The sequence below is a fragment of the Heptranchias perlo genome, chromosome 19 (assembly GCF_035084215.1).
Source record: "Heptranchias perlo isolate sHepPer1 chromosome 19, sHepPer1.hap1, whole genome shotgun sequence".
In the NCBI taxonomy this organism is placed as follows: Eukaryota; Metazoa; Chordata; class Chondrichthyes; order Hexanchiformes; family Hexanchidae; genus Heptranchias; species Heptranchias perlo.
In genome coordinates, this window is record NC_090343.1 from 13,885,821 (window position 1) to 13,902,240 (window position 16,420).

The 16,420-nt window shown below is 39.9% G+C and overlaps 1 protein-coding gene across 1 annotated transcript; it reads left to right on the top strand.

Annotated features, from left to right (window-relative positions):
• The first annotated feature begins 1,611 nt into the window (after positions 1 to 1,611).
• LOC137335430 (uncharacterized protein SCO4629-like) lies at positions 1,612 to 16,197 on the top strand. Its single transcript, XM_068000776.1, has 5 exons — positions 1,612 to 1,701; positions 4,840 to 4,963; positions 7,456 to 7,608; positions 13,267 to 13,449; positions 16,015 to 16,197. The coding sequence occupies exons 1-5, from the start codon at positions 1,630 to 1,632 to the stop codon at positions 16,131 to 16,133; spliced, it is 651 nt and encodes a 216-aa protein (XP_067856877.1). The 5' UTR covers positions 1,612 to 1,629; the 3' UTR covers positions 16,134 to 16,197.
• Positions 16,198 to 16,420: the final 223 nt, after the last annotated feature.

Consider the following 16,420-nt stretch of genomic DNA (forward strand, 5'->3'; position numbering starts at 1 on the left):
AATCTTCCGCCTAAATGGTCCATCTTCCTGCGTCGGACTGGACGAATGCGGCGTGACGCTGAGGAGATGCTGAATGAGGAGATGCTGAGATCAGGGTAACTCACCTCGGCTCACTGACAGGTCAGATGACCGTATTATTGATGCGAACAAAGGGAAGCAGATACTGCCTTTTACCCCGGTCGGCAGGGATCATGCTGCCTGGTCGTGAGCGAAGGTTTTGGAACCAGTGCCCAGCAGTGTCATCCCAGCAATAACCAGGTAAAGGGATCGAGTAAATGACTTGTGCTTCTTATTCCTGATTAGATTTTATTGCTTCCTAACACCTGCGAACAAATCGCACAAACCAGACCTTAAGATTAAGGTGATTTCTGCATTTTTACACCGGTGTATTACGGGAGGTTACAGAGCGCATTGCAGAGGTGAAATCATTGCTTGAATTTAGCAAAATCTCTTCCCCCCCCCCCCCCCTGGTATAAATATTCGTCGCTGTGAAAGATCACATATTTGTCATATTTTGACTATTCAAATTATTAATTTAACGTTACTCTTTTTAAGCTTGAAGTTATTTTTGTTTGACATATAAATAAAAAAAAATTGCTGGGCACTTTTTCTTTTAAATTCCAGGAGAGGAAGAGTAGCACATAATTTTTTGTCACAATGGCACATCTAAGTGACACAATGAGGAGGGTAGCTGAGTTACTGCAGCAAGTAATTTATCATTTAGATATCAACATTTTCACTGCCTCGGGGACATTTTAATGCAAAATTACAGTATTCGGCAGCAAATTACGCTGCACATGGTATGTGTGGAGATTCAGTGAACTTTTTGTGAGGTGTTGCACTGTGACAAATCACTTGCCCCACCAATAAGCATTTTGAGACATACCATAGTAATTCTGCAATTAAAGCTTATACTTAGATTTACATTTCGATGTGGAATGGGTTGTTTTCAGTACAAGTCCTTTTCAGGCACCAGTTTAACCCCTAGATTGCTGGAAGATCCAGGCTGGCTAGTTTTGTTACACCAATAACGTTGCTCAAATTCCTACTTCCTTACCTAAATTTAGTTTGTGGATGTTGTTGGTGCTAAGTGGTTTCAGGTGTGCATCCACTCAAAAGTAGTAACATTACTTGGGAGTGAGGTCACAATCTGAGCACATTAAAACCAAGGAGTGTGAACCCCTCTTCAGGAAGTTGTCTCATCATGGTTTGAGCACACCCCAGGTGCATTATAGCTCTAGCCTGGTACAGTGTCACATTTTAAAAGTGTCCACGCAGTCTGTTGGACTTCTTGGATACTTTGTAAACTTGCCTTTCAATGGTTTTAATGTAAGGAGAAGGTTGTTCTCTCACCCCTGCTCCCCTAACAAATATTGGCTGTCCAGGAAGTAGAGATGCGTAGAAGCACACACACGTACGGAGCTTTTTTGTGTCAGTGTGACCCATTGCGATGCACAGTTGGCAGTATGTCTTGGATCTGCTAACTGCTCATCACGTTCCACGCATACTAATCTAAGATTAGTACAACAGCAGATTAATTGAACTTCTTCTGTACACTACTCCCTCAATGACATCGCACTGAAAAATGTTTTGTTCTTTATTTTAGCTGATAGAGATGATGTGAGTGGAATGGATAATGACTGCAAACAATGGGCACAAGTATTATGGAACTACCTTAAATTGGGGCAACCTCTTGTAAAGGTAAGAGAGCTTCACTAATGACTGGCAGAAAGACAAACTGTACATGAGCACAGCTACAAAGATAAGCATTCTAAGGATTAATTATTGTAAAACTATTTCAACTGCTCCATTCACTCGCCACTAATTCCATTCCCCTTCCCGGCCACTGTTGAACCAGACTGTTCGCAACCTCGGCATCCTATTTGACCCTGAGCTGAGCTTGTGACCCCATAACCTTCCATCACAAAGACCACCGCATTACTTGCCTATCTCTGACCCTGCCTCAACCTATGCTTTTGTTACCAACATTCTATTGCTCTCCTGGCTGGCCTCCCATCCTCCACTCTCCATAACTTTCAAAACTCATCCAAAACTCCGCTGTTCATTTCCTAACTCGCACTAAGTCTCACTCACCCATCACCCCTGTGCTCGCTGACCTCCACTGGCTCCCAGACCCCGACGCCTCCAATTTAAAATTCTAATCCTTGTGTTCAAATCCCTTCATGACCTCAGCCTTACAACCCTCCGAGAACTCTGCATTCCTCTAACTCTGACGTATCCTCCACTCTCTTTGCCCCACTATTGCTGTGCCTTCAGCTGTCTAGGCCCTAAGCTCTGAAATTCTTTCCCTAAACCATTCCGCTTCTCCACCTCTCTCTTGTCCTTTTAAGACCCGCCTTAGAACCTAACTCTTTGACCGAGCTTTTAGTCACCACTCCTAATATCTCTTTCTATGGCTTGGTGTCAATTTTTGTCCGATTATACTCTTGTGAAATGTCTTGGAATGTTTTACTACTTTAAAGTGCAAGTAGTTGTTGTTCAAATTTCATAGATAGCAAATTCAGCTCCCAGATAGTTAACGAAAAATAGATGTATACTGATACATGTTATTGAGAATCTTCCAGTGTCATCTGAGTATAGGTATGTTGTATTGGCTGTCATTCCAACATTCATCATGAATTTCTCTGCTATATAGCATTAAAACATGTGGCAAAACCAGATTCTTTTGGCCTGTATATATGTCATATGTACATGCAGTTTATTCTACTAAAGTTTTCGTGAGAAATTTGGTTAGCGTTTCCCACAGATGGAACAGGAAGACAATAGTACATAGAAGTAATGTATCAAATTAGGGATTGCTCATATACCTTTTACCAGCATAAATAAGGCACATTTAAACAGCTCAAAACATATACTCAAAACTCAATTTTTTTCCCACCGCTCATAGTATTTTTGTTTAAATGAAGTCCTGTTAAAATAACAAAAATAAGTTACAAAGTCCATTGATAAGTAAATACAAATGATCTTTCATTCATGAGAAAAACTACTAAGATTATGTTGTTTCACATGTGAAAGATCGTCTGTATTTGTTACGCTATAATGAATTATTCCAGACATCTGCCGAAATAGCTATTGCTTTAGAGAACCTAGTCCTAGGGGCTTAAGGGGACTGATATATCATATGCAGGTGCAGCAGGTGATCAAGAAGGCCAACGGAATGTTGGCTTTTATTGCTAGGGGGATAGAATATAAAAACAGGGAGGTATTGCTGCAGTTATATAAGGTATTGGTGAGACCGCACCTGGAATACTGCATACAGTTTTGGTCTCCATACTTAAGAAAAGACATACTTGCTCTCGAGGCAGTACAAAGAAGGTTCACTCGGTTAATCCTGGGGATGAGGGGGTGAACATATGAGGAGAGGTTGAGTAGATTGGGACTCGACTCATTGGAGTTCAGAAGAATGAGAGGCGATCTTATTGAAACATATAAGATTGTGAAGGGGCTTGATCGGGTGGATGCGGTAAGGATGTTCCCAAGGATGGGTGAAACTAGAACTAGGGGGCATAATCTTAGAATAAGGGGCTGCTCTTTCAAAACTGAGATGAGGAGAAACTTCTTCACTCAGAGGGTAGTAGGTCTGTGGAATTTGCTGCCCCAGGAAGCTGTGGAAGCTACATCATTAAATAAATTTTAAACAGAAATAGACAGTTTCCTAGAAGTAAAGGGAATTAGGGGTTACGGGGAGCGGGCAGGAAATTGGACATGAATTTAGATTTGAGGTTAGGATCAGATCAGCCATGATCTTATTGAATGGCGGAGCAGGCTCGAAGGGCCGATTGGCCTATTCCTGCTCCTATTTCTTATGTTCTTATGATATGCTGTGAAGATACTCACTGGGGGAGAAGCAGGACTTCATTTTGTACTGTATTAAATAAAACTTTTCATTGGCAAAACTATAGAAGAAATTAGTCCCATAAAGGAATGAAGTGTGCTTGATATTTTTGGGTGAATTTTTGTATTCATTATGTTGAGAGAAACACTTTTCCACTTTTGTACCTGGTAGCAACATCAAGTTTTGTAGGTCAAGTATAGCATGGGCCAGAAGCAGAGTGAAGCTCTATACCAACAATGTGCCTTAATCCCATTCTAGAAACTTCTGCTGCACTGGTATGGCATTTCCATTTCCTATACCAGCCTGTTGGAGTGAGATTGCCAATTTAAGGGGAGATTTGTTGCTTTGCCACTCTTGGATGGAAAATCCCAGGCAGGCGATATGCAGTTTCCCAATATGCACTTGTGACATGGGACAGGAAGAAAATTTCCCCTTTTTAATGCCAAATTATGGTCAGTTTTATGCTCCACAAGGGAACCAAGCTGAAACTGCACAGACGCATCTCATGTTGTATTCTTTCAGCTGGTGGAGAGACTAACATTTTTTTTTTTAACCCACATATCTGGGCAAGATTCATACCTAGGAATTAGGGGTGAAAGGATAGTTTTCTGTCCCACGTTTCCACTCAGCCCCTAAAAAAATCCACCTTCACGAAAACTAGATAGTTAGAAAGGGGTGGAAGAAACTGTTGCACAATGCAAAGGATTAGAGGCAACAGGAAAATAGAAAATGAGACAAAGATGAAGAGAAAAATGCACTGGTGCGACTGACTGAGCAAACCAAGTGAGAAGGTAACTCACTCTGATAAGTTGATAAGTAAAATTTTCAGCCCTGATACGTGCACTTCAATTTTCGTTGCTTCTTATGTCCTTGATAACATTTTAAATTGTTTTTGAGAATCTGTGTTTTTACCATCTACTATTGACGTGGAGAGTGATAATAATAAGTGCAGTAAGGCTGTTTGAGTGTCTTTGTGTTTCCAGAGTGACATAATAATAGGTCTGGGGTGTCATGATATTCGAGTGGCTGAAAAAGCTGCAAAGCTTTACCAGGAAGGTTGGGCTCCACAGATACTATTTACTGGTTACTTGGGAAACCATACCGTAGGTAAGAATTATTACTTATTAATTATATTCGGATAAAATAGTATTTCTGTTGCACAAGAAGTAAGATAAAAAAATTTCTAGCATTGCTGCATTTTCTGCTAAAGTTCATAGTGTGGTTTTGTAGGATTAAGATTTTGCACTTACAACTGTTCCGTTGTGTTTGTAGGAACTATGTTTAAACTATTTACTTTTGTTAAATTTCGTTGTGTCTCTTCAAATTCAACAACGTATAGATAAACATTCTCCGAAGTTTCCACTCTTCCTACTTTGGTTGATTGATGATGTTTTTATGGAACACAAGAAAACCCGGGAATGAGAAAAGTGCATTCAACCACTGAAGCTCATTGGCACTCGCTCCGTCCATTTGTACCTGAAAATTGCGCTCGGAGTCCGATAACCGGTCATTTAAGCAGCCTCATGCCTGTCTCAGGCGTCGGGCGGTTTGTCGGGCAGTAGGCCCATCTGAAAAGTACATCAGGCGGGCTTTGGGCACCAATGAGGCAATGCAATGCCACCCCCACCAATCCAATTTTCAGCTACTGGCCACTCATTTTTCAGGCAAGAAACAGGTGGCCAGAAGTTGAAAATCGCCCTTAATGTATTAGTTAATTTCACAACCTCAAAGAACCCCTTGATAAATAATGTACTATTTTACTAATTATTTACAACACTGTTTTCTATACTGCTTTTAAAATAAAAGAAGCATAAAATTTAAAACTAATTAAAACCCATTAGCTGAAGTTTCAACTCCTGGGACAAGGAGTCTTGTTATTTTGCGAGATTAAGGTGCAGGAGGCAGAGTTTGAGCCTCTCTGCCTGGTAGCCATGAATTAGCAGAGGTTTCTCTGTTTTTTCTCAGTGCAGTTCGGTCTGTACTTTAACAAAACCATTAAACATTAATTACAAAAAAAGCACATTATTACAAATATATAGAATTCCTCTGATTTAAGGTAGATGTATTGGCTTTCTAAATATAATAATGAAGCAAAAACTTCCTAGCACCCACAAACATTCTATATCATACATTTACACCTTCCCTTTTCTTCCCTCTGAAGAAAAAGTTCTAAATTTTAAACATGGGATTGGAAAATGTCTTTTTTTAGAAGGCAATGTGAAAGACTTTGCATACCTGATTTCAAGAATAACCTTTCACTGTAAGTCAATAATCCTCGAAGCTTCTCAGCAGCTGCTGTATCAGAGAACTCCTGGCAGCTCTGAGACAGACCCACAACATGGATGAGTGTTTCACAAGCTTCCTCATTTTATCAGATTCCTTATTTACCCCTGCTGGACTATAGACATTGTGAAGAAGTTAATCAATTTATATTATCAATTAGAATATTTAAAATTAACAAAATTAATAACTTTCATTTAAGATGGTTTGGTCAGATAGGCCAAAATTAACGTGGGATTCTATTCTAATCAATGCTTAATGTTAAATTTCCTACAAAGCAACTGCCAATTATTTAGGTGTCAGCTTTAACTCAGTGGTAGCACTCTCACCTCTGAGTCAGAAGGTTGTGGGTTAAAGCCCCACACCAGAGACTTGAGTACATAATCTAGGCTAGCATTTCAGTGTAGTGCCGAGGGAATGTTGCACTGTCGGAGGTGCCGTCCTTTGAATGAAATGTTAAACCGAGACTCTATCTGCCCTCTCGGGTGGATGTAAAAGATCCCATGGCGCTATTTGAAAAAGAAACAGGGAGTCCTTCCAGTCTCCTGGCCAACATTTATCCCTCAACCAACACCAAAAACAGACGATCTGGTCATTTATTCCATTGCTTCTTGCTGTGCACAAATTGACTGTCATGTTTCCCTGCATTACAATTGTGACTACATTTCAAAAGTGCTTAATTGTCTGTATATTGCTTTGGAATGTCCTGAGGTCCTGAAAGGTGCCATAAAAATACAAGTTCTTTCTTTCCATTTTTTAGTATTCCATTTCTATTGTTTCTGAATAAATTTGCAGTAATGGATTCACCATCATTAGTCCTATTTTGTGAACATCATGCATCGATAATATGGTGTGCAATGGCGGACAGTATCTACATTGATAGGCGCTAGCATAAGCTGAAATAAAATGCTAAGTAAAATTAAAACTATATTTGGAAGAAGTTCAAATAATGGATAAAACACTTGAACATTTATTTTACAGCTATGAGGTCCAGTAAATCTGTTGACTGGATTACTGCCTTATTATGCTCCTACGTTAAAGGCGCTATATAAATGCAAGTTGTTGCTGATGTTATAACTCACAGATATCCCTTACTCTCTATACAGTGCACTATGCCTCATTAGTGACATTGGGTTTCAGATGCTGCTGCTTTCTTTCATTTACTCATTAACTACAGTCCTTCATTTTAAAAACAGGTTTGTCATAGTAACAATGAAAATAACTGATGAATAATGTAAACATCTACTTCCTAATTGTTAAACAAAATATATACATTTATTCCTCTTACTTGTCATCAGAAATATGATTTTTAAAAACAGGAATATGGCATCAACCAGAGGCAGATGTTTTTGCTGAAACCGCGATTAAATTGGGCGTTCCAGTTGACAAGATTCTACTGGAAAAAAAGGCTACTAATACAGGCGAAAATATAAGGTTTGCATATCAAACACTGAAGGAAAAGAACATCCCAGGTATATAACAGCCTGAGCTTTTATTATTCCTAGTTATTGACGTAACTCCTTGTCCAATACACATTTCTTGTGGGGATTGGGTAATGCAGTGAGTTAATGCTGTCTTTTCACCGCAGGGCACTGCAATCAAGAGTAGACATCCTGATGAGATGAAGTCTCCTCTTTCTGCCGACTGTAAGGGCTCTAAGCGGACTGAGCTGGTGTAGTCTCTTCCGAGTTCATAGAACACAAAGCCAGCCATGCTTTGACACAAATTACAACTAAATGAGTTGTGTCACCAAAAAGTGCTGTAAAGATGGCTAGTACAGGAAATGATATAGGTCCAGTAGAAGAAAGTGCTCTGTTGAGATAGGGTTTTAGGTATATGGGGAGAAAATTTCCTCTGTGAGCTATCTGTATCAAAATTGTACATTTTTTAATATAAAGAATGGGTTTATGATTTCATTACATGCAGCACATAAGAGGAAATCTTCCCCTATTGTTGGGGCAGACCAGATGAAGCTCAGTTTTGTTGATGCTGTTATGAAGTGAAAAAAGCAAATAATTGTTCCACTGGACTCTTGCTCAGAGGCCCCAATCTTTGACTCTTAATCTCAGCCGTTGTTGAAACTCAGGATCCTTTTATAGTCAGATTTTGTCAGTTCTTGTCCACATTGCTGCTGCAAGACCAGATTATCTTGGGGATGGTGGTATATTAAGTAAACTAAATTGCTGGGAGGGAGGAGACCATAGGCAGTGGTGGTAACACTGTAGAGAAAAAGACATAAAAAGAAAGAAAATCATTTAAAAATGCAGCAAGCTTGAAATGAACACGCATTTAAGAATTGTAATCATCAATTTAACAAAAATATAATTCTAAGTAACATTTTAACATTCCTAATTTTAATGGGAGAATTGTGATTTTTTTCCATCGCTTTATTTTCAAAATTTTTGTGCTCATTAAAATGAGGAACCTTAATGGTAAATTGAAATCTTCCCAGAGCAGCCCCATCTGTACAATTTTCCATTCCTCATATCAGTTGCCCTGTGCCTGCTCTGAGTGAGGTTGTCAATTAGTGCTGAATTAGTGATTTGCACTGTAGACCCATGCTCACGAGGAACTGGAACACATTTCACAAAGGTTGACATTCAGCTAGCACAGAAAGGATATTTGATCCCCAGTTTCAGGGATGAAAGGCCTGTGTCTAACTCACTAAGCCAGCCAATTCCCTCCTTTCTCCCATTTCTTAATTAAATGATCTAAAACAAGACCTGAGCCCAGAAACCAATAACAGTTTCAAATGTGGGCACAAATATCAAGCAAAATAAACTGAACATAAAAACTATCTGTGAAACTCAAAAGAAAGAATTCTGCTGCTGTAGTTCCTAATGAGACACTTTGCTTAATAGCAGCTGATTTGCAATTCCTCATGAAAATAAATTGCTGCCAGTCATAGCCAGAGAATCACCTGCAATGGTCTCTTCCCGCTCCCGCACCGTTACCCTGGAGTCCTCCAAGGACCTATCCTTGGCCCCCTTCTATTTCTCATCTACATGCTGCCCATCGGCGACATCATCCAAAAACACTGTCAGATTCCACATGTTCGCTGATGACACCCAGCTCTACCTCACCACCACCACCTCTCTCAACCCCTCCACTGTCTCTCATTTGTCACACAGCTTGTCCGACATCCAGTACCGGATGAGCAAACATTTCCTCCAACTAAATATTCGGAAGACCGAAGCCATTGTCCTTGGTCCGTGCTGCAATCTCCGTTCCCTAGCCACCGACTCCATCCCTCTCCCTGGCCACTATCTGTGGCTGAACCAGACCGCTCGCAACCTTGGGATATCCTATTTGACACTGAGATGAGCTTCCGACCACATATCCACTCCATTACCAAGGCTGCCTACTTCCACCTCTAACATCGTATGTCTCCGCCCCTGCCTCAGCTCATCTGCTGCTGAAACCCTCATCCGTGCCTATGTTACCTCTGGACTCGACTATTCCAATGCTCTCCTGGCTGGTCTCCCATCTTCCACCCTCCATAAACTTGAGCTCATCCAAAACTCTGCTGCCCGTATCCTAACTTGCACCAAGTCCTGTTCTCCCATCACCCCTATGTTTGCTAACTTACATTGGCTCCTGTTCCAGAAACACCTCGATTTTAAAATTCTCATCCTCGTTTTCAATTCCCTCCATGGCCTCGCCAATCCCTATCTCTGTAACCTCCCTATCTCTGTAACCTCCTCCAGTCCTAAACCCTCCGAGATCTCTTGCTTCTTGCGCATCCCTAATTTTAATCACTCCACCACTGGTAGTCGTGCCTTCAGCTGCCTAGGCCCTAAGCTTTGGAATTCCCTACCTAAACCTCTCCGCCTCTCTACCTCCCTCTCCTCCTTTTAAGACGCTCCTTAAAATCAACCTCTTTGACCAAGCTTTTGATCACCTATCCTAATATCTCCTTATGTGGCTCGGTGTCAAATTTTGTTTGATAATGGTCCTGTGAAGGGCCTTGGCACGTTTTACTACTTTAAAGGTGCTATATAAATGCAAGTTATTGTTGTTTGGATTTTGTGTTAGGCTAGCAGATGAAGCTATACTTCTTATCCAGTAGATGCTGCTGTTTTCAAGTTGTCAGCTAAAGATTTGGATTTGATGACTTACTTTATCAAATGTTTTCTTTTGGCTTCCTCTAGATTTTTAAGCAGTGCAGAATTTAATTTGTCTTTCTTATTAGGTGAAAAGTATTATGTTTGAATTCAGCAGCCTATCGCTATGAAAAACATAATTCACGCTGTTATGTTGTTTTGTGATTCAACATTGCTGCATAATTTCTAATGGAATGCATGCACATATTAAATAATATTGAGACTGTGAATGTAATCAAATAGAAATGTTTTGGCTATAAAGTTCAACACAATGGTTCCCACATCACATTAATGTAGAAATTACTGTTGGCAATATTAGCTGACGAATGCTTAACGTGTTCGTATGGCATTCCTTTGTCCACTATTTTAAAGCAGGTATTATTCTGTTTATTTTAAAAGTATTAACATTTCCACTGAAATACCAGACAGAGGAATATCGTAGGAATGGGTTAAGTATTTGCTCACGACTATTGCTGACCCATAATTTCTAGACTATTATAATATGGAGATGGAGCAGAAATGTAAATTTGAGTCAATCATGTTCCCAAGTAAGCACAAAGGTAAAAAATAGAAGAGAGGAAAGTAGAGATACCATAGTTGAAAGACTGGCTTTTCACAACCTGTAGGTTATGGCATGAGACCGATTAAGTCTGCAAATCTGAGGCAACCAATGATCTTGAGCCCCAGCCCAATTATTGGTAACAGGTCATTTCTTTGCGTGGTGGGACCATATTAGTCTACATTTGTATTCAGAAAGGCACAGGTTATGAGGAGGAAAATAATCATTACAAACTGAAGCCAGTAGTGAATAGTCCCTAGGTATCATATGGGCCTTTCAGATTATTATAACATTATAGTATAATGGGTGGTTATTAAAATAATTAGAAAACAAAATGTATGTACATGATGTAATTTGAATAATTACTACAGGTATTCTTGTGATGCTGTTTTTACATCAGCTTAGTAGGATTGAAGTAATGAAATGCTGAATTTAAAAAAATGTTTGCTTGAAAGCATGCCACCCTGTTGATGAAAAGGGGGGGGGGTCGGGGTGAGGAGAGGGGGTATGCTGCAAAATCATCCTAATCAAGTTCCAAACCTACAAAAAAATAGATGTGAGCAAACAGGTAGAAAGCAGTACCAAAATGTTCTTTCATTTTTAGCACAATTCGGAGTATTGCTCCTATGCTAAAATATGTTAAAAGAAGTTAGTGGGAAAAAAATCTTGTTAATGAGTGTTAAAGCTTTGTTGAGAGTCAATCGTGAGAAACTGTAGCAGAATTGTGGAGGGCGATAGAAATAGACATTGAGTTGACAACTCAATTGCACATCTGTGAGTCAATTATATAAAGGAAAGGCAAGATTATAATTGTGCAGTTCTCACTATATTAAGTTTAACTTAAGTGTTTTAACAGATTATTAATAACTAGGATCTGTAACCAGCAGTGACAGATGATAATCATGAAATTCACTCTATGGAATATGGTGTGTTTCTTTGACATACAGCTGGTTCCAGGTCCAGACTGAAGTCATAGCTTCTGTATCATTTGATATACGGTCAGCATCTTTCAGGACATGAAGCAGAGTTAATGTAAAAGAATCAGGTAAAAAAAAGTGAGTGTGGCATAGGTCAGTCAGTGCAAGATAATGGGAGCTACCCACCACCAACTGCAATATTAGACAGTGACTACACAAAGCCTGCAGGCTATCATTGTAATTTTTATATAATAATTTTATGCAATATCTTAATGTATAGTATCCAAAAGAAATGAAATCAAAAAGTGTAAGGGTAGTGCACTGTATATCAAGGTTACGGTCCAACTGTGTTCTTGCTGATAGCAATGCTAAAAATATTGACTCCTAATGGTCAGAGATCAAAAATGACACAAAACTACACCAAAAAAAATTACTGGACAAGCACAATATGTTCGTTGTCATCTAAAAAGAGAAAAACTGGATTAATATTTTGGGTGCAAACCCTTCATCAACTAGCCTCTTTATAGGAATGAACAAAACAAAAATGAGGTAAGAAGAGTTAAAATTAAGAGTCAGCTATGTTGACTGCTGTCACAAAAACACAGTCGTTGGCTTTAAGAGCCTGAAAACAGGTTACTTAAAAAGCTGGAAGAAGGTTAAAAAAAAACACCTGAATGATGCACGAAGATTATCTCAGTCAGTTAGTGAAAAGGCATTAGAAGATAAAGTCAGGTAAAGCAGTGAAAGTCAAAAAGGGGAGGGTTGAAAACAATTCCAAAATGGAGGAAAATGAAATGGAAGGTGGATGGAGGAAACGAGAAAATGTGGGAGACAGAACAGTCACTGCTAAGAACTTTGATTTGGTGATTTGGATAGACTGATAACATTGCTCAATAGCAAATCAAGCACAGATATGCTTTTGTTCTTAGATTACCAGCTGAGCTACTAACATCTATTAACAATAAACTGTAACATCGATCATCTTGGAGCAGGGTTCATCTAACTTGACATTAACATATCACTGTGTGAAAGGCACCAGAATTCCCATTTACTCAGGATATTGGATCATGGCCATGATGAGCTAATGTTTCTGAAATTCTATTAATCATTTCAAAAATAGACAACATTTATTCCATTGGCAAAATAGCCAGTTGGCCCAGGCTTAGACTTTGAAATTTTGCTTCATCTACAAGAGCCTTGTTGTCCCTCTCTACATCTACAACTTCCTGCAGTTCCCTGTTCTTGCGTATGCCCTCCACTCTTCTGATTTGGGCTTTCTTTACGTCTCCCTCTCTGCCTTCAGTCTTCCTGGTGCCATATTCTGGAACATTATTTCTAGACTGCTCCACCTTGCCACCTCTCAGCCCTCTTTTCAAAAGCCTCAATAAAACTAACATCTATGACCATGGCTTCGGCAACCTCCACCAAATCCCCTCTCTTCAGTACTTATGCCCATTCTCGCCTCGGTGAAGTGCTTTGGTACTTTTTAAAGGGACTATATAAATGCAAATTGTTGTCCAGAAATGTGTGTGAATTTTCTATCTTTTCCAGTGAAGAGGGTTATTCTAGTCCAACAGCCTTTTATGGAGCGCCGGGTTTATGCTACCTACCTTCAACAGTGGCCAGAGGACAAGGAGAATGTGCAGGTCGTAGTCACTTCTCCAACAATGGAACTTGATGAATACCCAAATGAGCATGTGGGCAATATGGACAACCTAATTGGGTACATGCTGGGTGAGTATGAAAACTGAACAATTGTATTGTTCCAAATTGAGATTTCAAGCTAAAATAACTTCTTGAAAAGTATTAACTGTTATTCTATGAACATTAATGCTATTTTCATAATCCCCTACGTTGATACTTTACACATGTGAAAACATTAACTACCATGTGCAGTGTGGCATGACGAGAAAAGTTGGCAACCAGTGTATGAAAGCAGGTCCTCCAGGCATGTTGCTGATGGGAGCCGAGGATGCTGATCTCTTTCTATACGGAAAAATGTAACTATTTGTATCTTTAAACATTCATGTCCATAGAATAAATAGATATTGCTTCTGAAGCTGTGAATTAGTGAGTTTATTTCACTCATGAAAAAGACCTCGTACTGGATGACTTAGTGGTTAAATGCAGCCTCTCTTCGACCCACCTGAGGTGATACTGAGCTATACAGACCAGAAAGGTCCTCTGTTCAATCCCAGGTCTGTGCCGAGTTAGCTGATCTCAGCTATGGCGGCAATTGGGGTGCTACTTTCAGCCTTAGCTATTCTGAGCTAGCGAGGGGAACAATTACTTAGGCTTCCCATTTCTGATTGCTATCTAATGCCTTTTGCTGGAAAGACTATGGGTGAAATTTTGTAGCCTTCCACCCCGGTGGAAATGGGATGGTAGTGCCCCGAAAATGGTGGGGAATGACAGACTGACCGGTTTCTTCCGTTGTTGTAGCCGCTGCAATCTTCCCCCACTATGCAGCTGGTTCACCCGCCTGAATCAAGTGGTAGGTCCTTTTAATGTGCAAACTAGGGTCCTATGATGTACCTAGGATCCCGTTTGCCATTTTAGGACCGTATTAGGCAGAGCGTGCCCAGCACATACTCCACCCAGTCGAAGAGGAGCCCAAAGGTAAGTTTTACTGTATTTTTGTAGGGTCATGAGGGCAGGACCGCTCTTCTGGGCAACACAAGATCGGCCTGTGCCGCCTTCTCTCGAAATCGGACCTCCCCCCACAGACCTACTCAATATTGCCATGACCTGGAGCCGGAGGGCTGTTAAGGGGCACTTGTTTTCCTCATGCAGCTAATCGGCACTATCAAGCACTGAGGGTAAATCTGCCCCCATGTGTCTGGGCAATGGACGAGAACATGGTTGAGTTGAGCTATGATGCCCTACGTTGTTTAACCTGCTGATGCTCACACTCTGGGCTCACACTGGAATAATGGCAACTTGGGGGGAGGCCTCACCCATGGAAACATACCCCAGCTAGAGTCAATATCTAAGTATTGAAAACCCCAATGGTAACAGCTAAAATTCATTGACATGCGACCACCTTTTCCTAGTAATGATCTTCCATTGGTTCATTTACATTGAGGATCATAATTTACAATTACTATCACAGAAAGGAAATAAATTGTAATTATCATGGGTTTTACATGTTAATAAGTTCCATTCCTACTTCACAACAACCAGAAGTGTGCACGATGTTCAGACTAGTAGACTGAAAGGAAATACTGGGAGTAGGGATTGGCCAAGATGATATGATGATAATCTATCTGGATAAGCAGTAAATTAGTTTTCAAGGTTAGAAAAATGAAGGCAGACTGATTTGGTAGAGTTTAGAAGGAAGAGAACTTACATTTATATACCTTATCATCACAGGTCTTAGAAATATCCCTAACTGCTTCACATTGAATGAACTACATTGTGCAGTTACTGTTATATGGATAACTACGGCAGCCACTTTGCATGCATCAAAGTTTTCGCAAACAGCAATGAGATAAATGACCAGTTAATCTATTTTCGGTGGTGTTGCTGGAGGAATGACTGTTGGCAAGAACCTTGAGACCTTCCTGCTCTTCTTTGAATAGTGCCATGTGATCTTTGACATCCAACTGAACCACAAGAAGCAGATGGGGTTCTCAGTTTAATTTATTATCCAAAGGACAGGACCTCCAACAAAGAAGCACTCCCTTGGTACTGCTCTGAGTAAGAGGGAGTGCCAGGCAGATACAACAGCATTAAATATAAGAGGACAAAGACACACAGTTGACAATTTTAAAAGTAAATGAGAGAGATAAATTCAGGAGGGTTTGATCTGCTAAGTTAGAAGAAGACGACATAAACAGATTGGGCAGGATTAGTGAGAGAGAGAGAGATTTGGTTGAATTTAGATGGAAATTGTTAAGTTCTGGGTATGTGACAATTTAAAGAAAGAAAGAACTTGTCTTTATAAGGTGCCTTATTGCATCAGTCAAGATATCCCAGAGCACTTAACATCCAATTAATTACTTTTTGAGGTGCTGGCATGTGGGTAAACATGGCAACTAATTTGCACACAGCTGCTGACAGCCTATGAAATGAATGACTAGTTAATCTGTTTTTGATGGTGTCGGTTAAGAGAGGAATGTTGGCCAGGACACTGGAAGAACTCCCTGTTCCTCTTTGAATAGTGCCTTGAAATTGTTTACATCCACCTGAACCAGGGGAGAGGCAGACTGGGCTTCAATTTAATGTCGCATCCATTTTATATATACATTGTAATAGGATTCTAGTTCAACTTTAAGTTTGTTTTATATCTTTCTCCAGCTGTTTTGGAACGAATTCGAGATTACCCAAAGAAGGGTTTTCAAGTGGAGCAAGAAATTTTCCCTGAGGTTTGCGATGCCTACCAGAAGCTACTGCAAGCTGGTTACCAACCAAAATAAACAATGCATCACAGAAAAATCACAGTATCACTTAAAACTTTTAAATCAAAAGGACTTTGCAACTTTCCACCACAGAATTTACACTGGATTTTTGTTAAAATTAACTTTATAATGACATAATACTTTTTCAAGGGGAGTTATGAGGGCTATGACTAAGTAAACCATCCAGAACCATTTGGCCAAATTTATCAAGGTTTCTGAATTTGACATCAAAGAGATGGATTGCACAGTTTCTGTATTTATGGAGCGGTATAACTGCACAAATCATGTATTTAGTGAAATAGCAG